The sequence below is a fragment of the Stenella coeruleoalba genome, assembly GCF_951394435.1.
Source record: "Stenella coeruleoalba genome assembly, chromosome: 11".
NCBI classification, from domain to species: domain Eukaryota; kingdom Metazoa; phylum Chordata; class Mammalia; order Artiodactyla; family Delphinidae; genus Stenella; species Stenella coeruleoalba.
The window spans coordinates 11,728,121-11,752,686 of record NC_137157.1 but is presented as its reverse complement, the minus strand read 5'-3'; the positions used below and the strand labels follow the sequence as shown (position 1 = coordinate 11,752,686).

The following is a 24,566-nucleotide window of genomic DNA, read 5'->3' as shown; positions in this document are numbered from 1 at the left end:
TGCTCTGCCCTTCCTCCCACAGAGAGTGGCAGGAGAGAGGCCCAGCCAGGCCTTCCCTGCCGAGGGGCACGCCTGAGGCTGGGTTACTGCCAAGGGCCGCTGGGCTGGGCCTCGCTGCGGCCTGAGGCCTGTGACGGCCTCTCCTTTCACTGCCTTCTCTGAGGGCCCCCGGCCTCGCCTCCTCCAACTGCTGAGTGCTAGGGACGCAAGGGAGAGCCAGGGTGGCCTGTAAAAGGAGAGTTCAGGCTCCCACCACTTGCAGCTGAATGACTGGGGTGGGAGGTGGGGGAGGGCGGATTGGGAAGGTCTCCTTTCCTCTGCTGTCACATTAGGGTAATTCCTCACCCTCATTCCTGGCCCAAGGTCATCAGCTCCGCTGCGGGGGTGGGGGCGAATCCTGCCCACGTTGCAAAGCCCCAGTTACTTCACCGCCTGCTGCCATTAACCACATCCGCAGCCCATTCGAGAAAAATCTCCAGCGAAGCAGCGTGTTCACCACACTATCCACAGTGTCTCCCTCAGTGTCACGCTGGGGGCACAATAAATACCCCTCTTCCTTCCTTCAAATATCGCACGTTAATTAGTCTATAGTGTGGCAGGCGCTAGGCTGAGACGTAGGCTTTAGACCTTTCTTCACTTTACAGCTGAGGAAAGGGAGACTCAGAGGGGTGAAGTGACTTGCCCAAGGTCACACAGCAGGTAACAGAACGGATATTTGGACCTAGTTCTTCTACCTGACTTTTTCCACTTGACCCAAAGTGTCCCAGCAGGGAAGTGTGGAGGCAAGGAAGGGGGTGGCCTGTTAGGGTGGCGGCCAGAACATCAGGAGATGAGCTGGGACAGGTGGGCTGAGGCAGGGTCACGATGAGCATCAAAGGTCAAGGGAGGGGGCTTCCCTGGTGGCGCAGTGGTTGAGAGTCCGCCTGCTGATGCAGGGGACGTGGGTTCTTGCCCCGGTCCGGGAAGATCCCACATGCCGCGGAGCGGCTGGGCCCGTGAGCCATGGCTGCTGAGCCTGCGCATCCGGAGCCTGTGCTCCGCAGCGGGAGAGGCCACAACAGAGAGAGGCCCGTGTACTGCAAAAAAAATAAAATAAAAGGCCAAGGGAGGAACCCGTGAGGGTTTGACCTTCATCTTGTTGGGCACAGGGACCGGAAGTTTGTTCCTACTTTGGGCCCTTGTACACTGAAAGTAGTCTCAGGCAGAGGGTTTGTCACAAGCATTCAGTTTTCTCATCTGAAAAATGACACAGGGCTTCCCTGGTGACGCAGTGGTTGGGAGTCCTCCTGCCAATGCAGGGGACATGGGTTCGTGCCCTGGTCCAGGAAGATCCCACATGCCGCAGAGCGGCTGGGCCCATGAGCCATGGCCGCTGAGCCTGCGCGTCCGGAGCCTGTGCTCCGCAACGGGAGAGGCCACAACAGTGAGAGGCCCGCGTACCGCAAAAAAAAAAAAAAAAAAAAAAAAAAAAGTGGAGAAAAGGAGAGGAAGGATATCTGTAGAAGCAACTGGAAACACAGGCTGCCTCTGGGGAGCGGGCCTGGGTGACAGGAATGGGAGAGTGGGAGACTTTTCATGATGCCTTCTTTGTACCTTTTGAATTTTGTACCACGTGAATATTTTATCCAGGCAAACAAATTAAATAAGTAACATAATCAGGCAGTTTTGCCCTGACCCAGCTTTGTCCTGACCCAGCTCCCCGCACGCTTAACCTCCTGCATTCTGGAAATACTCCAGGGCTTGTGTTGTCCTTATCAAAATTCCTTTAGGCCTTTGACTCCTGTCTCAGCCTGACTGCAGCATCCACCAGCCTGTGGGAGTGGGGTGAGTCACAGACACCCTCGGCCAGCTGTTTGCCATCTGCAGGCCTTCCTGGAAAAGAGCCCCTTCCAGCTGTGGCCCCCATCTCTGGAAAGCCGCTGGTACCCCTTTCATCTCTTTCTCTTACCTCTCCTGATTGACTGGAATTCAAATGAATTCAACCCCCATTTATTGGGTGTGCCAGGCACTGTGCTAGGAGCAATGAAAACCTCCCGACAGATCTGAAAGGGGGGGATTACTAGAGCAAGGAAAGAAGTGTGGGGGTGGGGTGGGGGGGTCATTCTATATGTATGTCTGCAGGGAGGTACTTCTGAGTACTTTTCTTTTGCAGTACCACCTCCTCCAGGAAGCCTTCCCTGATGACTTCTCCCTGCAGACATTAAGGGCCCTGACTCCCAGCCCAGGGCTCTCCTGGAGCTCAGACCAGCAACACAAAAGGCTTCCAGAAGCAGGGATTGCCAGACACTCAGACCCTGGGCAGTCCTTTGGCAGTTGCCACAGATGGGTGGCACTAAATGCTGTCCCAGAAAGGGACCTGCCTACTTTATAACATGGGGTGACTCTGCCCTGATTGGGCTCTGCTCACAGCAGCCTGCCAGGGCAATCCGGGGAGGGGAGGGCCACCTGATAAAGCCTACCTCATGGACCCTCCTAAGGGAACCAGATAGGAATCCTGCCTGTTTACAGGTAAGCAAATGAAGGTTTAGGGAAATGAAGTGGCTTGCCCAGGCTCCTAGGCAGGGATGACCCAGCTGTGGCAGGGCCTGTACTGTTTCCACGACACCATTGACACCATTCTGCCTGTGCTTGGAGGTCCACAGCCCTCCCACAAAAACACACACGCGTTCCTGACAAGGAGCCTGGAACCCTGCCATGAGCTCTCTTTCTTCCTGGTTACCATGAACAGCCCCTAAAAAGCAGCAGGCACCCCTGAAGGAATTATCAGCCATTTCTACTTGAGTGTAAATTAGTTATCAGACCCTGAGACTGGAGCCGAATGCAGGGCCCTGCACCAAGTGACACATGGCAGGTGAAGAGGGAGAGGTCCCTGGGCAGGGCAGTGCCCTGGGAGTGGCTGGGTGGAACTTCCCTGGAAGCACCTGTGCCCTGGGTCCTGTGAAGTGTCCAGGGCTGGAGGTGCAGGGCGACGTGGAAAGAGCACTGACTTTTCTCGGGTTGCAGCCTGAGCTCTACCACCTCTTACCTGCGTGGCCTTGGGTGAGCCAGTCACCTCCCTGAGCCTCACAACCTCACCTGTGCCACGGGGATACTATTAGCGTATCTACCTTGCAGGTGGGGGTCCTCGAGAAGATGCTCCATCCCAGGGTTCTCAAATTGACTGAACATTGGAAGCCCCTGCAGGGCTCCTTAGAACCTAGGGTCCCCACCCCAGAGTTTCTGCTTTAGTTAGTCTGGGGAGGGGCCTAACTAACTAACTGACTAACAAGTGCCCTAACAAGTTCCCAGGTGGTTCTGGTGCCGCTTGTGCTGGGACCACTCCTCTACAAAAGATCTCTATGAGAACAGACTTGTGGTTGTCAAGGGGAGGGGGGGGGGAGGGATGGAGGGGGAGGGTGGGATTAGCAGATGCAAACTGTGATACAGAGAATGGGTAAAGAACACGGTCCTACTGTCCAGCACAGAGAACTGTGTTCACTGTCCCGTGATAAACCGTAATGGAAAAGAGTACGAAAGAGGATCTATGTGTGAGTACCTACATATATGAAACAGTCACTTTGCTGCACAGCAGAAATTAACGCAACATTGCGAATCACTGTACTTCAGTAACAGAAATTTTTAAAAAAGATCTCTATGAAACTAGGAGATCAGGAAGGGGGGCAGGTGCAGAGCAGAGCCTATAAAAGACGCTAAATACACACTTGACATTTTGCAGGGATTTCACGCCCCGTCACCACAGTTGGACAGAGGGTACCCAGGAGGCAAAGAAGAGGTGGCTACGGGGCCGAGGTTCAAGGGTCAGGGCTCTGAGCTCTCTCCAATAACCCCTCCTTTAATCCCCCCATCTACTCTGTAACACTGCAGTGAGCAGGTCTTTTGCACCTACTTCATACATGAAGAAACAGGCTGGGAGAGGTCATGGGACATGTCCAAGGTCATGCAGGCAGCAAGGTGGAAATTGAATCGGAAGCCAGACCTCTGACTCTGACCCCTGGACGTTTTCTAACCACCACACCGCCTCTCCTAAGGGTCATCCAGCGGATGTAAAAATATATTAAGAACAGCGCAAACCCGTGCGGGTGGTTCTTCCCCCCCTGGCTGGACCGGAAGCCCCAGCTCTGCAGAGACCGCTCTTTGCCCCCAGGCTTTGGTTCGTGCCACCCCGCCCCCCAGTTCCTTGCCCTTATGGGTCCTTCTGTCTTCCTGGAAAGGGACTGTAGCCATTGATGCTCCCCCCGCCCCCAGGCCCTGATGCAGTGCCAACACCCAGGAGGTGCTCAGTGAACTTGGGCTTCTCCTCCCCTCCTCCCCCGGCCCCAGCCCAGCTCCCTGCTCTCCACGCTCCTGGGAAAGGCGGTCCTCAGAGCCCCTCAAAAGTGAGATCCTCCCTCCTGAGCCCCGGGAGCCTGCACAGGCTGCCTGAGTGGAGCGGGAGGGAGGCATGCTGCAGCCCCCCAGGCCAGCTGACAGGGTCAGAGGGGAAACTGCATTTCCTGCTGGGCCCCTGGGGAGCCTTGTCTCTCAGAGAGGCCGGCTGGGTCTCTGCACAGGAGCTCCTGGGGAGAGGGGGCAGGGATGGGGGAGGAAGGAGGGAGGAAGAGGAGAAGGGGAGAGAGAGGAAGGCAGGCATGGAGAAGAGGAAGGACAGGGCAAAGGGGAAGGGAGGCAAAGGGGAAGGGAGGCAGAGGGGGTTGCGAGAGAAAGAGAAAAAGAGGCAGAGGCGAGAACCAGAGACAGAGGGTGACAGAAGATTGGAGAGCATGAGATGCAGAGAGGAAGAGGCAGGAGAAAAGCGTCAGAGAAGCAGGAGAGGGAGAGCACGTTAGAGACGAAGTAGAAAGAGGTGTGAGAAAAAGAGAGGCTTAGACAAAGGCCAACAGACAGGCAGAAACCTCCCGAGACCAGGCAGACGAGGCCCTGAGGGAACACTTGAATTTCCCACACGTGGCAGATTTTCTTTTGGGTTTTCTTTGCGTCTGTGCTGTGAGGCTTCAGGCCTGGGGCCAGCACCACATCGAATTGACCAATAAACATCACCGTCATGGCCACTGATGGCCTGATGGGTAACGGCCCAGCCGTAGAATTTGGAGGGAGCTGGCTGGGCCCGGGGCGGGGGGTGGGAAGTGGTCAGCTCCCTACAAGCCATGGGGAAGAGTCTCCCTGGGGCCCTGACTTGTAACAGACTCTTGGGAAAAGCCCCTGCCCACCCTCCCCCAAGCACATCCAGAAATTCTTTTTTTTTCTTTTCTATTATAGTTTATTACAAGATATTGAATATAGTTCCCTGTGCTATACAGTAAGACCTTGTGGTTTATGTCATTTATGTACAGTAGTGTGTATCTGCTAATCCCAAACTCCTAATTTATCCCTCCACACCCCTCCCCCTTTGGTAACCAGAAATTTGTTTTCTATGTCTGTGAGACTCTTTCTGGTTTGTAAATAAGTTCATTTGTATCTCTCTCTCTTTTTTTTTAGATTCCACATATAAGTGATATCCTATGATATTTCTCTTTCTCTGTCTGGCTTACTTCACTTAGTATGATAATCTCTAGGTCCATCCATGAAATAATGCAAATGGCATTATTTCATTCTTTTTCATGGCTGAGTAATACTCCATTGCATATATAAATACCACATCTTTATCCATTCATCTGTCGATGGACATCTAGGTTGCTTCCATGTCTTGGCTGTTGTAAATAGTGCTGCAATGAACACTGGGGTGCATGTATCTTTTCAAATTAGAGTTTTCTCCAGATATATGCCCAGGAGGGGTATTGCAGGATCATACGGTAACTCTATTTTTAGTTTTTTAAGGAACCTCCATATTGTTCTCCATAGTGGCTGTACCAATTTACATTTCCACCAACTGTGCAGGAGGGTTCTTTTACCTCCACACCCCCTCAAGCATTTATTATTTGTAGATTTTTTGATGATAGACATTCTGACTGATGTGAGGTGATACCTCATTGTAGTTTTGATTTGATTTCTCTGATGATTAGTGATGTTGAGCATCTTTTCATGTGCCTGTTGGCCATCTGTATTTCTTCTTTGGAGAAATGTCTAGATCCTCTGCCCATTTTTTGATTGTGTTCTTTGTTTTTTTTTGTATTGAGTTGTATTACCTGCTTGTACATTTTGGAAATTAATCCCTTGTTGGTCCCATCGTTTGCAAATATTTTCTCCCATTTTGTAGGTTGTCTTTTTGTTTTATTTATGGTTTCCTTTGCTGTGCAAAATCTTTTAAGTTTAATTATGTCCCATTTGTTTATTTTTGTTTTTATTTCCTTTACTCTAGGAGACAGAACCAAAAAATATTGCTGCAATATATGTCTGAGTTGTTCTGCCTATGTTTTCATCTAGAACTTTTCTAGTATCGGTCTTACATTTAAGACTGGATCTTAGAGGAAACGCTTTCAGCTTTTTACCATTGAGTATGATGTTAGCTGTGGGTTTGTCATATATGGCCTTTATTACGTTGAGGTAGCTTCCCTTTATGCCCACTTTCTGAAGAGTTTTTATCATACATGGATGTTGAATTTTATCAAAAGCTTTTCCTGCATCTATTGAGATGATCATATGGTTTTTATTCTTCAATTTGTTGATGTGGTATAGCACACTGATTGATTTGAAGATATTAAAAAATCCTTGCATGCCTGGGATAAATCCCACTTGATCATGGTGTATGATCCTTCTAATGTATCATTGGATTTGCTAGTCTTTTGTTGAGGATTTTTGCATCTATGTTCATCAGTGATATTGACCTGTAATTTTCTTTTTTGGTGCTATCTTTGTCTGCTTCCAGGATGATGGTAGCCTCATAAAGTGAGTTTGGAAGTGTTCCTTCCTCTGCAATTTTTTGGAATAGTTTCAGAAGGATAGGTGTTATGGTGCCTCTAAATGTTTGGTTGAATTTACCTGTGAAGCCATCTGGTCCTGGACTTTTGTTTGTTGGGAATTTTTAAATTAGTGATTCAATTTCAGTTCTCGTAATTGGTCTGTTCATATTTTCTATTTCTTCCCAGTTCAGTCTTGGGAGATTATACCTTTCTAAGAATTGTCCATTTCTTCTTGGTTGTCCATTTTATTGGCATATAGCTGCTTGTAGTAGTCTCTTACGGTCCTTTGTATTTCTGTGGTGTTGGTTGTAACTTCTCCTTTTTCATTTCTGACTTTATTAATTTGATTTTGATTTGATTGATCTCCCTTTTTTTCTTGATGAGTCTGGCTAAAGGGTTATCAATTTTCTTTATCTTTTCCAAGAACCAGGTTTTAGTTTCACTGAACTTTTCTATTGTTTTTTTAGCATCTATTTCATTTATTTCTGCTCCGATCTTTATGATTTCTTTCCTTTTACTAACTTGGAGTTTTGTTTGTTCTTCTCTCTGTAGCTGCTTTAGGTGTAAGGTTATTTATTTAAGACGTCTCTTGTTTCCTGAGGTAAATTTGTATTGCTATAAACTTCCCTCTGAGAACTGTTTTGCTGTGTCCTTAGGTTTTGGATCATTGTGTTTTCACTTTCATTTGTCTCTAGGTATTTTTTGATTTCCTCTTTGATGTCCTCAATGATCCATTGGTTGTTTAATAGCATATTGTTTAGCTTCCAGATGTTTGTGTTTTTTGTAGTTTATTTCTTGTAGTTGATTTCTAATATCACAGCATTGTGGTTGGAAAAGATGCTTGATATGATTTCAGTTTTCTAAAATTTACTGAGGCTTGCTTTGTGACCCAGCATGTGATCTATCCTGGAGAAAGTTGCATGAACACCTGAAAAGAATGTGTGTTCTGGGCTTCCCTGGTGGCGCAGTGGTTGAGAGTCCGCCTGCCGATGCAGGGGACACGGGTTCATGCCCCGGTCTGGGAGGATCCCACGTGCCGCAGAGTGGCTGGGCCCATGAACCGTGGCCGCTGGGCCTGCGTGTCCGGAGCCTGTGCTCCGCAGCGGGAGAGGCCGCAATAGTGAGAGGCCCGCGTACAGCAAAAAAAAAAAAAAAAAAAAAAGAATGTGTATTCTGCTGCTTTCAGATGGAATGCTCTATAAATATCAGTTAAGTCCATCTGGACTAATGTGTCATTTAAGGCCTGTGCTTCCTTATGAATTTTCTGTCACTGGATGATCTGTCCATTGGCATAACTGGGGACTCAAAGTCCCCACTATTACTGTGTTACCGTCAATGTCTCCTTTTATGTCTGATAACATTTGCCTTATGTATTGAGGTGCTGCTATCTTGGGTGCATATAAATTTACCATTGTTATATCTTCTTCTTGCATTGATCCCTTGATCATATGTAGTGTCCTTCTTTGTCTCTTGTAACAGTCTTTATTTTAAAGTCTATTTTGGGACTTCCCTGGTGGTCCAGTGGTTAAGTATCTGCCTTCCAATGCAGGGGATGTGGGTTCGAACCCTGGTTGAGAAACTAAGATCCCACATGCGGCAGTGCAACTAAGCCCGCGTGCCACAACTAGAGAGAAGCCTGTGTGCCACAACGAAGAGCCCATGTGCCACAACGAAGAGCCCATGCACCACAACAAAAGACCCCACATGCTGCAACGAAGATCCCGTGTGCCACAACTAAAACCCGACACAGCCAATCAATCAATAAATAAAATTAAAATAAATAAAATAAAGTCTATTTTGTCTGATATAAGTATTGCTCCTCCAGCTTTCTTTTGATTTCCATTTGCATGGAATACCTTTTTCCATCCCCTCATTTTCAGTCTGTATGTCTCTAGATCTGAAGTGGGTCTCTTTTAGACAGCATATATATGGGTCTTGTTTTTGTATCCATTCAGCCAGTCTATGTCTATTGGTTGGAGCAATTAATCTGTTTACATTTAAGGTAACTATCAATATGTATGTTCTCATTGCCATTTTGTTAATTGTTTTGGATTTGTTTTTATAGGTCTTTCTTTTCCTCTTCCCTCTTTTGTTCTCTTATGATTTGATAACTATCTTTAGTGTTGTGTTTGGATTCCTTTTTTGTGTGCATATCTATTATAGATTTTTGGTTTGTCGTTACCCTGAGGTTTTGGTATAGCATAAAATCATTTTAAGTTGCTGAGCTCTTAATTTCAAATGCATTTTAAATATCCTGCATTTGTACTCTCCTCCTATCACGATTACTGGCTTTGATATCATATTTGTATGTGAATGATTTCCTACCTTTAATATATGTTTGCCTTTACTGGTGAGCTTTTCCATTCATAATTTTCTTGTTTCTAGTTGTGGCCTTTTCTCTTCCCTTAGAAAAGTTCCTTTAGCATTTGTTGTAAAGATGGATTGTTGGTGCTGAATTCTTTTAGCTTTTGCTTGTCTGTAAAGCTTTTTATTTCTCCATCAAATCCAAACGAGAGTCTTGCTAGGAAGAGTATTCTTGGTTGTAGGTTTTTCCCTTTCATCACTTTAAATATATTGTGCCACTCCCATCTGGCCTGCAGAGTTTCTGCTGAAAAATCAGCTGATAACCTTATGGGGATTCCCTTGTATATTATTTGTTGCTTATCCCTTGTTGCTTTTAATATTTTCTCTTTGTCTTTCATTTTTGTCAATTTGATTACTACATGTCTCAGCGTTTTCCTCCCTGGGTTAACCCTGTATGGGACTCTATGCACTTCCTGAACTTGGGTGACTCTTTTCTTTCCCACGTTAGGGAAGTTTTCAGCTATTATCTCGTCAAATATTTTCTGAGGCCCTTTCTCTCTCTTCTCCTTCTGGGACCCCTCTAATGCAAGTGTTGGTGCCTCTGACATTGTCCCAGAGGTCTCTTAAACGGTCCTCATTTCTTTTCATTCTTTTTCCTTTATTCTGTTCCACAGCAGTGATTTCTACCACTCTGTCTTCCAGATTACCGATTCGTTCTTTTGCCTCATTTATTCTGCTATTGATTCCTTCTAGTGTATTTTTCATTTCAGTTATTGTATTCTTCAACTCTGGTTGTTCTTTATCTTTCCTAAAAATTCCTTGTAACTTCTCACTCTGCTCATCCATCCTTTTCCCAAGTTCTTGGATCATCTATACGATCATCACTCTGAACTTTTTCTTGGGTAGATTGCCTATCTCCATGTCACTTAGTTCTTCTGGGATTTTATCTTCTTCCTTCATCTGGAAGATATTTCTTTGCTGTCTCATTTTGTTTAAATTTCTGTTTATATTTTTATATATGTAGTGGGTGAGTTATGTTTCTTGACCTTGGAGAAGTGGCCCTCTATAGGGGATGCCCTCTGTGTCCCAGCAGTATACTCCCCTCTCATCACCCAAGGGCCAGGAACCAGCTGGTCCTAGGGTAGGTTCCGAGTGTGTATGTGCACTCAGTTCCACAGGCTGCAGGACTGTAGTTTCTTGCTTCTGGTGTCTGCCCCTGGGTGGGTGAGGCTGGTCTAGATCCTTGTGCAGGCTTCCTGGTGGGAGGGGCTGGTACCTGCCCACTGGTGAGTGGAGCTGGGTCTTGGACCTCTGGTGAGCAGGGCTGTATCAAGGGGTGTGTCTAGAGAGGGCTGTGGGCTCAGGAATTCCTTAGGTAGCCCGTCTAAAGACAAGGTGGTTCTGTATTCCTGCCCTGTTTGCTGTTTGGCCTAAGGCATCCCAGCACTGGGGTGAGGCCAGGTCTCGGGGCCAAGGACCCAAGATGTCTGCCTCCAGCCAGAGTTCATGTAGGTGAACACTCCCTGCTATGTCCGCCACCAGATTTTATGACCCCAGAGAGAACCACAGCTGCCCCCACCTCCCCCAGGAGACCCTCCAAGACCAGCAGGTAGGTCTGGCCCAGGCTCCTATAGAGTCACTGTCTTTGCCTTGAGTCCCAGTGCACACCAGACCTTGTGGGCACCCTCCAAGAGTGGAGACTGTTTCCCTCAGTCCAGTGGAGCTCCTGCAGTCAAGCCCCACTGGCCTTCAAAGCCAAACTACCTAGGGGCTCCTCCTCCCAATGACAGGCCCCTGTGCTGGGGAGCCTGGCATGGGGCTCAGAGCTCTCGCTCCTGTGGGAGAACTTCTGCAACATAATTATTCTCCAGTTTGTGAGTCACCCACCTGGGTGAGATGGGATTTGATTATATCTCAAGTGCACCCCTTCTACTGTCTCACTGTGGTTTCTCCTTTATGTCTTTGGATGTATAATATCTTTTTTTGGTAGATCCCAGTCTTTTTTATTGATAGTTGTTCAGCAGTTAGTTGTGATTTTTGGTGTGCTCATGAGGGGAAGTGAGCTCAAGGTCGTTCTATTTCACCACCTTGTCTCCCTTCCATCGGTTCATTGATTTTTAATTATCCATATGCCCGCCCTTTCATTTCCATTAGTAATCAAGATTTAACTGATAAACTAATTTAAAAAAACTGACTCTTCCGGGCTTCCCTGGTGGCGCAGTGGTTGAGCGTCCGCCTGCCGACGCAGGGGACGCGGGCTCGTGCCCCGGTCCGGGAAGATCCCACATGCCGCGGAGCGGCTGGGCCCGTGAGCCATGGCCGCTGAGCCTGCGCATCTGGAGCCTGTGCTCCGCAACGGGAGAGGCCACAACAGTGAGAAGCCCGCGGACTGCAAAAAAACCCAAAAAAACCCGACTCTTCCAATACCAAAAGTCAAAGTGGTGTCACTGGCAAAGCCCACTGGGGTCCCCAGGAGAAATAAGATGGAATCTAGGTGATAAGTTCTACCCTCTTCTTTTGTGATTAGTCTAGTTTCACTTGCCTATACATGGCCCTGTGCAATGACCTGGCACTGACCACATAGGATTAACGTTCTCAGCACAGAACCACTGTGCCAGACACTGGCCGGCCATGTGCAGAAGCCAGCTTTTGTGTTCATAACCATAGTCTGGGTGGAAGATTTGGAATTGTTTGGAAAAATAAGCAACTGGTCAGAATTAGGGATGAGGAGGTCTCTAATGCCACCAGTCGAAGACCAGTGGGAAAGTTGACAGCACAGTGGACGCAAATGGAGAAGTGAGAACATGCTGGGACCAGGGTGAACGGTCCACCTCAGGGCCCAGCAGAGAGGAGGGATGACCAAGAGTAATGAGAGAGAGGCTGGGAGGAGGAGGGGCATTAGCAAGCTTTAGCCTCCACAGAGAGCACGTGGACAGCTGGAGACGGAGCAAAGACCCCTCCCTTCCACAGGGGCCTTTGGAATCAGTAGCCCCTGGGCTCTCATGCTCATGCATGGTGGGCGGTCAGGTAACCCTGGGGCTGCACCCCCTTGGTGGGCAGAGGTTGGCACCTGGTCCAGTACTTCCCCTGCACAAGGTGAACCGTCAAGCCAGAGGACCTTAAGGGGGGAGAACCGATATTTGTTGGGTCCTGTAGTGGGTTCAATGGGTGCTCCCCCCCCCAAAAAAAAATGTATGTCCGTGACCTAATCTCTGCAACCTGTGAATGTGACCTTATGTGGAAAAGGGTGTTTGGAAATCCTTTAAGTTAAACATCTTGAGATCAACAATGATTATCTAAGTGGGCACTAAATCCAACGACTAGCATCCTTATAAGAGACACACAGAGAGACAGCAGCGTAGGGGGAGAAGGCCACGAAAAGACAGAGGCAGAGATTGGAGGGATGCGGCCACAAGCCAAGGAAGGCTGGAGACACCGCAAGCTGGGAGCAGCGAGGAAGGCCCCCGCCCAGAACCTCTAAGGGAAGCAGCACCCCAGGCTCCAGCGCTGGCGCCCACCTGCCTCTCCCATCAGCTCCTGCAGCTCCCTTCCCAGGGCCCGAAAGTGCACCTGCTCGGAGGCTGGATGGGTCGGCTGCTGGAGGCCTGGTGGGTGCCCCGTCTAGGAGCCTGCAACTCTCCTTAGCAATCGGGCCAGCCACACAGTGGCCCCGAGGGCCCACATGCAGACCTGCTGCCTGAGTCCACACCTTGAATCAAGTGGGCACCAAACCCCTTCTCTAAGGAGAGCCTTTGCCTGCCCCCCTCCTGCCTGCAACTGCAGGGACATCTGTCTCCCCTGCCCTCGCACTCCCAGTGCTTGGCAAGGGGCCTGGTCTATGCTCAGCCTTTGTTCAAAGCATGAAGGGAGGAACAAAGGCTCTGACAGTCCTGTGAAGAGCCCCTGCCCCAGTACCCACAGGCCTCAGCACCGACTCCCTCCTTCCCCCTTCTATGGTACCTGGGATGAAACTCCATAGGGCAGGCTTTGCATCGTCTGATGACTAAGAAAGCTTCTGGAAGTCAGCGCCTGGGCCTTGTATCTCTATCCCCCAGGCCAGCTCAGTGTCCATCACATAGTAGGTACTCAGTAACTGAAAGGAACCAAGATTTATGAGACACTCTTAGCATCCTTGAATCTGGCCAGCCTGCCTTTCTGCGTGACTGTCACTCCCTACTGGAGCCTGTGCCCCAGCCGAGCTGCATTCCTGGAAGCTTCCAGAAATTGCACAAAGTAGGTGCCTGCTGCAGAAGCAAAGCACAGTCCCTTCTAGGTGGCCCAGGTACAGTCCCTTCTAGGTGGCCCAGGCACAGTCCCTTCTAGGTGGCCCAGGTACAGTCCCTTCTAGGTGGCCCAGGCACAGTCCCTTCTAGGTGGCCCAGGCACAGTCCCTTCTAGGTGGCCCAGGTACAGTCCCTTCTAGGTGGCCCAGGTACAGTCCCCTCTAGGTGGCCCAGGCACAGTCCCTTCTAGGTGGCCCAGGTACAGTCCCTTCTAGGTGGCCCAGGCACAGTCCCTTCTAGGTGGCCCAGGCACAGTCCCTTCTAGGTGGCCCAGGCACAGTCCCTTCTAGGTGGCCCAGGTACAGTCCCTTCTAGGCCACCTGCTCCGGCGCAGAGACACCCCAGACACATGGCTCGTAGCACAAGGTTGTCTTTATTGTGATGCTCAGTGGAAAACATCTGTAAACCAGCTCACTGTAGTGGTGGCGGCTGCAACCATGCTAAGGCACTTCCATTATATAAAAAAAGGGCAGGGGTGGGAGTTCTGTTCACTCCTTTGTGACAGCAACTGGGACCTGAATTCAGAGCTTTTTAGGCATATGTAGCTTTTATATATCTTCATGATTTCTTGAGAGTTTGTTTCCTTAAAAAAAAAAATGCCTTTTTTGCCATAAGTAAGTCTAAATGCAGCATATACAAAACAGTTAGGAATACAGGGATCAGCCACCAGTGCAGACCAGTGTAGGACAAGCTACTCTCTTCTAGACGTGGTTCCAAAGGAAAGGCAGTGATAAAGACTTGGAATTTTACCATTTATTACAGTTAGAGGGAGAAAAGACAACTTTTTTTTTCTTTTAAAAATATCTGTGCAGATGGCAGAGTCTTGAATTATACTGAGTCAACGGTGCAGGTCAGCTACCCTCGGGCCCCAGTCCTGGAGTAGGTTCGAGATCACCTGGCCCTTTCCACTGCTCTGGCTGTCAGGCTCGGGACACGTCCCTTAACCATTAAATATATTTGGTCCCCAAGAGTGTTGGGAGAGGCCACTGCTGGCCTCTCCAGCTTGGCCCCTGGGCCCTGTCTTCTCAGCCCAGAAGCCCTGCTGCAGCAGGGGTGGGCTGCCCTCGGCAAAGGAGGGAAAGGGGTCATCATTGCACTTGAGACATTTCAGAATCAGGAAGGTGGTGGTGGCGCTGCCCGGCAGGGGTGGGGAGGAACGCCCCTCCTTCCCCACGCCAGCTTCCCGTGCCCTGCACAGAAGTGGACCCCCTGGGCCTGCTCATGCCGGACCACCCAGAGCCCACGGGAGTGGGGGGGCCGCTGGGGCAGAGGGTGTGAGGTCACCGCGTGTGATTGCCAACAGCAAAGAAGGGAGAGGGTGGCAGAGGCGGGGGAAGGTGACAACTCTTCTGGGGCGTCGGGCTAGCAAAACTCCTTAGTCTGAAGAAAAATAGATTCGTAGAAAACTCTCTTGCCCATCCCCGGAGGCCCGCCCTCCTCACCTCACCATCTTGTGCTTTTCGGCAAGGGAAGGGGTGGGGGGGATACTGCTGGTCGCTCTGTTCCCGGGCCAGGGCCCAGGACCCTGACTCTTTGGTATTAGATTCCGGGGGGCGGTGGGAGGAGGGTGGGAGGGGAGCAGGCTGCAGCAGAGGAAGCCGGAAGCCCTTCAAGGAGGCCTGGCGGGATGGGCGGGGAGGTGAGGCCTGAGGTCCCCTGGCCTGGGGGGACGAGGTGGGGTCACGGTCACAGCAGTCCCAGGAGGGAGGAGGGGTGCTGCAGGGGCTGGGAAGGGGAAGTGGAGTCGGTGCTGTCGTCCGTCTCGGGCAGCAGAAGAAGAGGTTGTTACTCGGCAGCTTTGGCCTCAGCCGCGTCGGCTTTGCCGTCCACCTCCTCGTCCGAGCAGTCGCCGGCACCTTTCCGGGCCATTCGGCGGGGCACGACAAACGGCAGGTCCCCACGCCTGGGGGCAGAGGCAGCGGTCAGCAGTGCTGGCCAGGCGGCCGCAGTACAGCTCATGTGTTTCAAAGTGATCTTTAGAGGAAACTAGCTCCTGACATCCCACGGGGAGAAGCAACGGCGGGAGGGGGGCCTCCGGGGACACAGCCTCCAGCGGGGACAGGAGGGCTGTCCCCTCCTGCCCCCCCGGCCTGAAGCTTCCCACTTTCACCCAAAACACTAGCAAAAATCCGTCAGGTAATGGGGGCTGATTCAAAGCGGGGAGGCACAAGAGCAGATGAAGCTGCCCCTGCAAAATGCCACCCTCTGACCACACTGAGTACCAAACAGGCGAAACCAACAGACACACAATGACTGTGTACAGCGCACAAAGACAGGCGTCTCCTTCCGGTCTCCGCTAAGAAAAGCGGTCTCACACACTGACCAGACTGTCTGCTCTTGTTGCTTTTATGCTTTAAAAAACGACCCCTGGGAAAAGGAGGTAAGCAGTGAGAATCTGGACCAAGAAGACCCTCTGCCGCAACCATTTCATGCTGCCCGAATGTGACGTTCCTTTGAGAATTGCCAAGCAGCCCTTTCCATTGGTTCAGAGCTAGAAGATGCCCGTATTCACCCGGCGCCTAAAGCTGCGCCAGAGACCGGCCGGTTGCCTCAAGCAACTTCTAGTTGACAAAACCTGAAAACGTTCTCATCAGGTTTAGCGCTGCGACAGGAACAGACTCTTCAGGCAGGACGGGAAGAAATCACCCGGAGAGTTTATTTAAAAGGCAGGGCTAGGACCTCCCTGGTGGCACAGTGGTTGAGAATCCACCTACCAATGTAGAGGACACGGGTTTGATCCCTGGTCCGGGAAGATCCCACAGGCCGCGGAGCAATTAAGCCCGTGCGCCACAACTACTGAGCCCACGTGCCACAACTACTGAGCCCACGTGCCTAGAGCCCGTGCTCTGCAACAAGAGAAGCCACCGCAATGAAAAGCCCGCGCACCACAACTAGAGAAAGCCCGCGCACAGCAACAAAGACCCGGCACGGCCATAAATAAATAAATAAGTAAGTTTAAGAAAAAAAAAAAAAAAGGCCGGGCTACAGCCCAGGAGGCAAGGAGGACGAGGAAGGGCTCTCTGAGCGGCACTTTCTCGGCGTCATTAAGCACCTCGCTCGTTGACATCTAGCTGAGAAAGGTGACTGAGTTTATAGGAGCCTCATTTTCCAAATTCTGCTCTTCAGGACAAACTAACTTTTTGAAGGAGAAAGGGTCCTGTGAAGGGGCGGGTGGGGCCGGCGGGGCTCACCTGAGCTTGTTCTTGAGGGAGCTGACCTCGCGGTTCATGGCATCCGCGGTCTCCGTGGCATCCTCCAGCTCACGCTGCAGTTTCCGGCGGGAGGCATTAGCCCGCTGGGCCTCTTCCTCAGCCTCCTCCAGCTGCCGCTTGAGCTGCTTCAGGCGGGTAGACGCCTTGTCCGCCTGCGGAGACGCGTGGCCAGGGGCCCCGGTCACGACCCCACATGCCTGTGGCCCTCCCCGCCCTCAGCCGCCAAGGGGCAGGGCCCCGCTCCGCCGCCAACACACCTGGTCCTTGTACTGCTCGGCGCTTCTCCGCTCATCATCCACCTGCAGCAACACATCCTTCAGCTTCTTCTCGGCCCGACGCACCTGCTTGGAAGCCGCCTGGCGCTCCCTGAAAGGCATGAACACAGAGGTTCAGGGGGGCACCCTCTTTCGGAAGGTCTGGCCGACAAATCCACAGGCCGGGCCACCCATTCCCGGGCCTCACTGGTACTTCCCCTGATGCTAAGGTAGACCGCCTTTACTGAACACTCTTATGAAGGCACTGGGCTTAGCCCCATTTCACAGATAAGGAAACTGAGGTTCAGGGAAGGGAACTGACACATCTCAGAGAGCACATATAAAGCGAGGAAAAAGAGGACTTCCCTGGCGATCCAGTGGTTAAAGACTCTGCACTTCCAGTGCCGGGGGCACGGGTTCAATCCCTGGTCAAGGGAACTAAGATCGCACATGCTGCCCAGTGCAGCCAAAGAAAAAGCTAGCAAAAAGGAAGACTGACCCCCATTACCCCCAAAGAAGTCTCAGTCTTGTTGAGCCCACAGATGGGCTGCCCAGGTGGGTGGGAACCCCACCTCTCGGATTCAGCCCTCAGAGAGTCATCAGGCTCCCCAACTTTAGAAGTGGGCTGTGGGTCCTATTCAAACTCCACAAGCCCCGGCAAAAGGCCCCAGGGAAAGGGATGAGAGCCCCGTCAGGATGGGGGGAAACAGTCTCAGGGACGGGCACACAGAGGAGCCGGCAGACGGTGCCAGGTGACGGGCGAGGGGCACCCACTTGGTCTCGTTGTCCAGCTGCTCCTCCAGCTGTGCGATCTTGGCCTCGAGGGCGGTGATGGAGGCCTTGTACTTGGACTTGACAGTGCCCTCCATCTCCTGCAGCTTGACCTTGAGCTCCTTGTTCTGGCGCTCCAGCTGCTGCCGCGCGTTCTCGTTCTTCTGGGCGTGACTGCGCTCCAGGTTCAGGTCGGTGTTGATCTGGTCGATCTGTGGGAAGAAGGGCTGGTGACCTTGAGGAAGGTGGGGATCCCGGCCGGGGGCAGAGGAGGGGCAGCTGGACCCTGCAGGGCCCCTGATCACTAGGCCTTCCCACAAGAGGGAGCTGCCCAGCGTAAAGGGTCCAGAAGCAGCTCAGCGCCCGAGAGAGAGGAACCAAGGAGCCAGTGCAGGCACCAGGACATCGTCCCGTAAGCATCAGGGGGCGGCCGCCTCTGCCTCTGCCACTGGGGAGGCCCACCCGCGTCACCGACGGGGCCCTGGTGCGCAGAGAGCCCCGCCGCTCACCTGCAGGTTGGCCTTCTTCAGCCTGTCATTCACCAGCTCCGTGTTGCCCTGCTCCTCCTCCAGCTCCTCCTCCAGCTGTGCGATGCGGGCCTCCAGGCGCCGCTTCTCCTCCAGCGCCAGAGCACTGGGGAGTGGAGGGGGGGGGAGGTGAGAGGGGCCGAACCAGAGCGGGGAACCCCGCACCCGCACCCGCTCGCGCTCGCGCCGGCTCACCCTTTGCCGCTGCTGTTGGCCATCTCGTCGGCCAGCTCGTCCCGCTCCTGCTGGGCCTGGCGCTTGGCGCGCTCGGCAGCTGCCAGGTCCTGCCACGGGAACCCGAATGTGACCCGCCGGGGCCGCCCGCAGCCAACAGCCCTCCTCTGTTCCCGGCACTCTGAGCCCCTGGCCCCTTCTTCCCAAACCCCTTCCCAGGCCTGCCTCCTCCACGAAGCCCGTTCCCAGGAGCCCCTCTGAGGCCACAGCTGAGGCGCCGTATGATCACACAGCCCCCATACCTAAGCGCTAAGAACTAAGCCAGGGCTTCCCTGGTGGCGCAGTGGTTAAGAATCCGCCTGCCAATGCAGGGGACATGGGTTCGAGCCCTGGTCTGGGAGGATCCCACATGCCGCGGAGCAGGTAAGCCCGTGCGCCACAGGTACTGAGTCTGCATTCAAGAGCCCGCGAGCCACAACTACTGAGCCCGCGCGCCGCAACTACTGAGTCCGCGCGCCGCAACTACTGAAGCCCGCGCACCTAGAGCCCGTGCTTCGCAACAAGAGAAGCCACCGCAACGAGAAGCCCGTGCACGATAACAAAGAGTAGCCCCCACTTGCCGCAACTAGAGAAACGCCTGCGCACAGCCACAAAGACCCAACGCAGCCAAAAATAAAAATAAATAAATAAATAAATAAAATAAAAACTAAGCCAGGTGCCGGGGATGTTGCAATAAACAGGAAATCATCCTGGCCTGACGGGATGCTGGTCCCTCTACCTTCCAGGCAGACAGGAAGCAGGGGCGACAGGACAAAGACGTGAGTTAAGGCCACAGTGTGGGGCTCTGAAAGCCGGCGGGGGCAAGGGCTTCACCCTGAGAGTGAGGCGGCCTCACCAGAGACCCACGTGTGCAGGAGGGCACAGCCGGTCTGGTCAGGGCAGACGAGGAGAGCCTGGATGTCTGGCCCAGCTAGGAGCAACTGGGTAGCCAGCATCATCAAGGCAGAAGGCTGCCTAGAGCCTGGGGACGCTTTCCCGACCTGCCTCGTGTGAGGGACAAGGCGCCGTAAGCCTCTGGGAGGGACCCCTCCTCGCCAGGCAGGAAGTCACCGCAGGTGACGGCGAGGGAGCCGGCCCCAGGAGGTGACGAGTTAATTCACACACACGTTCTAATCACACCAGGGAGCCTTGCTACTTCATGAAACCCCGAGGGGCAATTCTTTCAGAAAGCAAGAACCACACCGGCCCATCGCTGGAGCTTGGCCCGTTCTTCCAGGTCTGCCGGGTGGCCCCGGCAGGTGGGTGGAGGCCCCGAGCGCCCTGCTCCGGCCCGGCCCACCTCCTGCAGCTGGATCATCTCGGCCTCCATGCTCTTCAGCTTCTTCTCGTTCTCCTTGGCCTGCGCCAGGATCTCCTCGCGCGAGGCGCGCGTGTCCTCCAGCTCCCGCACGCAGTCCTTCATCTGGGCCTGAGGGCAGGGAAGAGAGGCTTGGTGCCACCGTCCCACCGCTCCCGTGTGCCCACACAGTGCCCACAGTGCCCACACAGTGCCCACACAGTGCCCGCCGACAGGGACCGACGGCTGGGCCTCAGCCTGTGGCCACATTCAACCAACATGGCTATAAAAGGGCAAAAGAGGAAAGACACAGCTTCCCTTTATTCTATACCATCTTTACACGCTTTTGACTGTTAGGATCTACAGAGCACACCTGCGGCAGCGTTAGTCCCCGGGTGGGGATTAGTCCAGCCATGTTTTTGTCTACTTTCGACCGCCTCCTGTTGACTTGGATCCCGCGCTCTGGGGCCATCCCCACTGCTCCAGGTCAACGGCCACCTGCCAGGTTAGTCCCGGCAACATGGCGCAGTCACGTGTCCTTTGTTCACTGGTGATTCGTTTTAACTCTGAAGATCTTGGGAAATAGTTGTGTTTTTTTCCCTTTTGGAGCTAAATCCCAAATTGGGATTCCCCAGGCCAAAGGATACAACCCTTGCTGGGCACGGCCAAGTGGTACCAGGTAGAGTGGCCACCGCAATGAGAGCACCTACGCCCTACGACCTCGCAAACACCAGTGTTTACACTCGTTCTTATTGTTGCCGGTTTGCTGGATATGATGTGGCATCTCAGAGCTGGTTTTTTAAACTTATTATTCTTTCATTACTGCTGAGGCCAAGTATGTGTTCTGTGCTCCGAGCTGCTTCTCTGAACCATCAGCTTGGAAACTTCCACCATTGTCCGTTAAGGCTGGGATGGGTCACGTCTGGTTTATTCTAGAAACCTGCCACTAAGTGACTCTAACGCCACTGCATTTCTAGGTTTACACTTGTTTGTTTCACTCAAAGACAACAATCTTACTGCAAGTTTGCTTCTGACTAGTTTGTTTCTGCTCAGCTTCTGGGTCTCCATCTGGGAGACGGAGCTAAAGGCACCCAAGACCTTCCTCGGGGAGGGCAACGCGGCACTTCCCAGCATTCACCGGCCACCCCACTAGAGTCCCAGCCCCGTGCTGAGCCCAGCGCTGCCATGTGCGGCCGGATCTGGTTGGGTCCAGCCTGAGCTCACCTGCAGCTTCCGCAGCTGTTTGATGGCTTCGTCCCGGTTCTTGTTGGCCGAGTCGATGTGGGCCTCCAGGTCCTTCAGGTCCATCTCCAGCTTCTTCCGAGCAGCTACGGCCATCGAGCGCTGCTTCCTCTCATCCTCCAGCTCAGTTTCCATCTCCCGCACCTGGGGCGATGCCAACGGCTCAGGAAACCGGACGTACCCACAGACCCTGCCTCAGCTCACGGCCCGGGTGGGCTTGGTCCAGTCCCGTGGCATCCACGGGGCGTCCAGGGACAGGGAGGACTCCTGACCATAAAACCCTAGTAGAGGGGGTCACTGACCTCCAGGCAGAGGATTGGAATGTGAGGACGTGGAGGGCGTAATCAGGGGACTCCCCCAGTCCCGGCGGAAGGAGAAAGGAGCCCCCAGAACCCGGGGCTCCCTGCCCGCCTCTGCCCAGGGGAGCGGGAGGGCCGTCCGCACCTGTCTGACCAGCTGCTTCTTCTTCTCCTCGCTCTGCTCGTCGCGGCCCTGCAGGTCCCGCTCGAACTGGGCCTTCATGGCCTGCAGGTTCACCTCCAGCCGCAGCTTGGCGTCCTCGGTGGCCTGCAGCTCGTCCTCCAGCTCCTCGAGCTGGGTCTTCATCTCCTCCACCTGCTGCTCCAGGGCCCGCTTGGACTTCTCCAGCTCGTGGACCTGCCGCCGAGGGGATGCGGTCAGGAACAGAGGGGCGCAAGGCCCCCAGGTCCCCAGCCTCAGTGTCCGTGAGCCCCTAATCCTTCGCGTCCTGAGGCCATCTCCCTCCCCCCCCCACCCCCGCCCCAGTGCCGGCCGTGGGCTCGGGGACTCACGCTCTTGCCGACGTCGTCCTTGGAGCTCATGAGGTCCTCCATCTCCGCACGGAATTGCTTGTTGAGCCGCTCCAGCTCCGCCTTCTGCTCCACGGCCTCCTCCAGAGCCCGGGCCAGAGACAGCGCCTTGGTCTCCTTCTCCCGGGCCTCGGCCTCTGCCCGGTCGCGCTCCTCTGCGTACTTGGCGGAGATGGTCTTCTCCTCGGCCAGGAGCTGGGAGACAGAAGGGCACCATGAGGCTCGAGCAACCGGCTCTCAGAAAGAGCTCAGGGCCTGCTGGCCTCTGGCAGGTAAAGCATCTGGGCCCGAACTCCCTGGGGAAGGAGGGTCCCAGGGGCCAGGACTGGGGGGAGGGGGACCAAGGAGAGCAGCGAGCCGCTGCTTCCGATTGTGACACGTGCTGTGCAGCGTGTCCTCATAAGCAGACGGAGGTGGAGATGGCCTCTGCCACAACCCACTGGAGTCTGTGTAACTTTTATCACTTAGTAACCGAGGTTCTTTATGACACTCAGTGCCCCTTCCGGGAGAACCCACAGGCAGTAAATATTTCACCCTCAGGACCCGGAAAGCCCCTGGTTTTCCTGAATGACTGGTTGGTGTTTACCTTGAAAAGAAAGCGAATCTGGCTGCGCGGAGGCGCGAATCCCTTGTGGCCCCCCTCCAAGGACGTGCGGCATCTTTTCCCTGCGCTGGCCCACCCTGACCGTATCATCTTATTTTCCCCCCTCCCCCTTCGCTTCAGCGCCTCTTTATTCCATGGACTTATTTCTCAAATGGGACAGATGGGAAACGCTTTAGACTGCATGATTCCATTTTTCTATCCCACCCCACTGCCTGCGTCTCGGTAAGCTGCCTCAGATCTCCTGGAGTAAGCAAGAGTTAGGAACGTATAAAGAAAAATTCTAATTAGAGAAGATTCGAAAAACATAAAAAACCAGGAAAGGGGAAAAGTTGCTCCCAAACCTATCGTGAGCGCTTTCTTTCCAGGCGCCTCAACGAGCTGGAATCCGGGGGGGCCCTCTGAGCGCCTGCCCCTCAGGGCCTCCTCCCGGGCTGGTGACGGTGACCCCGGGCCGGGCTGACGGACAGAGGCCCCTGCCCGAGGCAGGGTGTCTGCAGAGGGGAGGACGTGAGGCCGTGGCAGCACCAACAACACCCACCTGGTCGAACTTCTTCTGCTTCTTCTCCAGGTTGGAGACGCTCTGCCGCTGGTGGTCCAGGTCCACGAGCAGGTCGTCCAGCTCCTGCTGCAGCCGCGTCTTCGTCTTCTCCAGCTTGTCGTAAGCGGCCACCTTCTCCTCGTAGCGCTGGCTCAGCCCCTCCAGGTCCTTCTGGAGCTTCCTCTTGGCCTCCTCGGCCGTCTCCAGGCACCCCACGCCATCCTCCACCTTCTTCCTCATGTCGGTGACCTGGGCGGGAGCAAGGGGTCAGGAGGCACCCAGCACGGCACCTGCTCGGGTAACGTGGCCACACCCGGGACAGCTGGGAGCTGGCCTGCCACCCGCCAGCGGAGGAATGGGGTACCAACCCCGTTACGGAGACGGCTCCCCCAGCCACTTCCCGCTCCCTCTGGGGCCAGGGGAATGGAGCTTCCGCAGAGGGCATAGCGCATAGAGCCCGGGGGGGCGGACACCACAGGTCAGCTCGGCAAGGCCTCTCAGTCGTGACCCGCACCAGCCGCTCGTACCAAGACGGAGGCCTACAGTGGGAAGCCTCCTCCCCTCCCCCAGGCAGCAGCCTAGTGCCCCCTGCCTGCAGGCGTCCGTCTCGCAGCCCCCTCCTCGCATCTGGACACACAGCTGCCACCGTGCCCACACTCCCTACCGCCATCCAGGTACCCTGTACCCTCCCCGACCTGGTGCAGATCTTCTGGCACGTTTAAGTCCTAAGACAGGATCCGGAAGAGGGCCCTTGGTCTATCTTTGGCCCCGGACCCTTTCAGAGTCTAGAGAAGACTCTGACCTCCTTCTCGTAACGAGGTTTGAACGTGCATAAAGCAAAATACGCACGATTACCAAGAAACCAATACAGAAAAGTGCAGGTGTCGGGTATTTTTTAAGACTGTGGTTCAGTAACCATCGTGCTTCCTTATCAGCACAGCAGAGAGCAGGCTCCTGAGTGGCTAGGAGCACGATGACCTTCCCAAGGCCTGCCCTCGGCTCGGACACGATGACCGGTGGTTTCTACTGAACAGGCCACCGGCACTGCGAGGGCCACGGCTAGTTGCCTACATTCGTAACAGAAGAAAACGCCGAAGGCCAGCTGGAGATTGGTGAAATGAAGATGTACGTCTCCTCCACCCAAGTTCATGGGTTCCTAAATTCTCCTTGGGGACCCCAGGCATGAGCCCTGGTCTGGGGAGGGCAGGAGCTCCCCCAGGGGAAGGTGTCCAGCTCGGGGAGGCCTGGGTGGACCCAGCGGCAGGGCTGTGCCCTGGAGTCCAGGTGGGCGCCCCACCAGAAGCTCCCCAGCCTGCAGGCTCCAGCCCACAGTTCCCAGGGGTGTCTTGCAGGGAGCCAGCTCCGGACCTGGGCGTGGAGGGTGGCGATCTGCTTCTCGAGGTTCCGCTTGGCCTCCTCCTCCTCCTCCAGCTGCTCCTTTAAGGAGTTCTTCTCGTCCTCCACCTGCTTCAGCTTGGTGCTCAGACTCAGCTTCTGCCGGTTCTCCTCCTGCAGGAGCTCCTACTCCGAGAACAAGGAGGGCAGGGGCTCAGGACCCGCAGCGTCAGGGCCTCGCGGTCCCCATACCCTTGGTGGAAGAGGGGAGCAGTCCCTCGGATTCAGGGGGCGGCCAGCAGAGACCTGGCAAGGAGCCG

At 53.8% G+C, this 24,566-nt stretch overlaps 1 protein-coding gene across 1 annotated transcript in view; it reads right to left on the bottom strand.

The window, feature by feature from the left end:
- Positions 1-13,777: 13,777 nt before the first annotated feature.
- Positions 13,778-24,566, bottom strand: part of MYH9 (myosin heavy chain 9) — a 92,666-nt gene continuing 81,877 nt past the window's right edge. Inside the window, exons 30-41 of the mRNA XM_079937549.1 lie at positions 24,280-24,432; positions 22,912-23,160; positions 21,752-21,964; positions 21,384-21,596; positions 20,922-21,083; positions 19,701-19,829; positions 18,383-18,471; positions 18,170-18,293; positions 17,664-17,872; positions 16,893-17,001; positions 16,615-16,787; positions 13,778-15,326 (exon numbers count right to left, since the gene is read on the bottom strand). Of these exons, the coding sequence (XP_079793675.1) occupies positions 15,209-15,326; positions 16,615-16,787; positions 16,893-17,001; positions 17,664-17,872; positions 18,170-18,293; positions 18,383-18,471; positions 19,701-19,829; positions 20,922-21,083; positions 21,384-21,596; positions 21,752-21,964; positions 22,912-23,160; positions 24,280-24,432 (1,941 nt within the window). The 3' untranslated portion in view covers positions 13,778-15,208. The remainder of the gene's footprint in view (positions 15,327-16,614; positions 16,788-16,892; positions 17,002-17,663; positions 17,873-18,169; positions 18,294-18,382; positions 18,472-19,700; positions 19,830-20,921; positions 21,084-21,383; positions 21,597-21,751; positions 21,965-22,911; positions 23,161-24,279; positions 24,433-24,566) is intronic.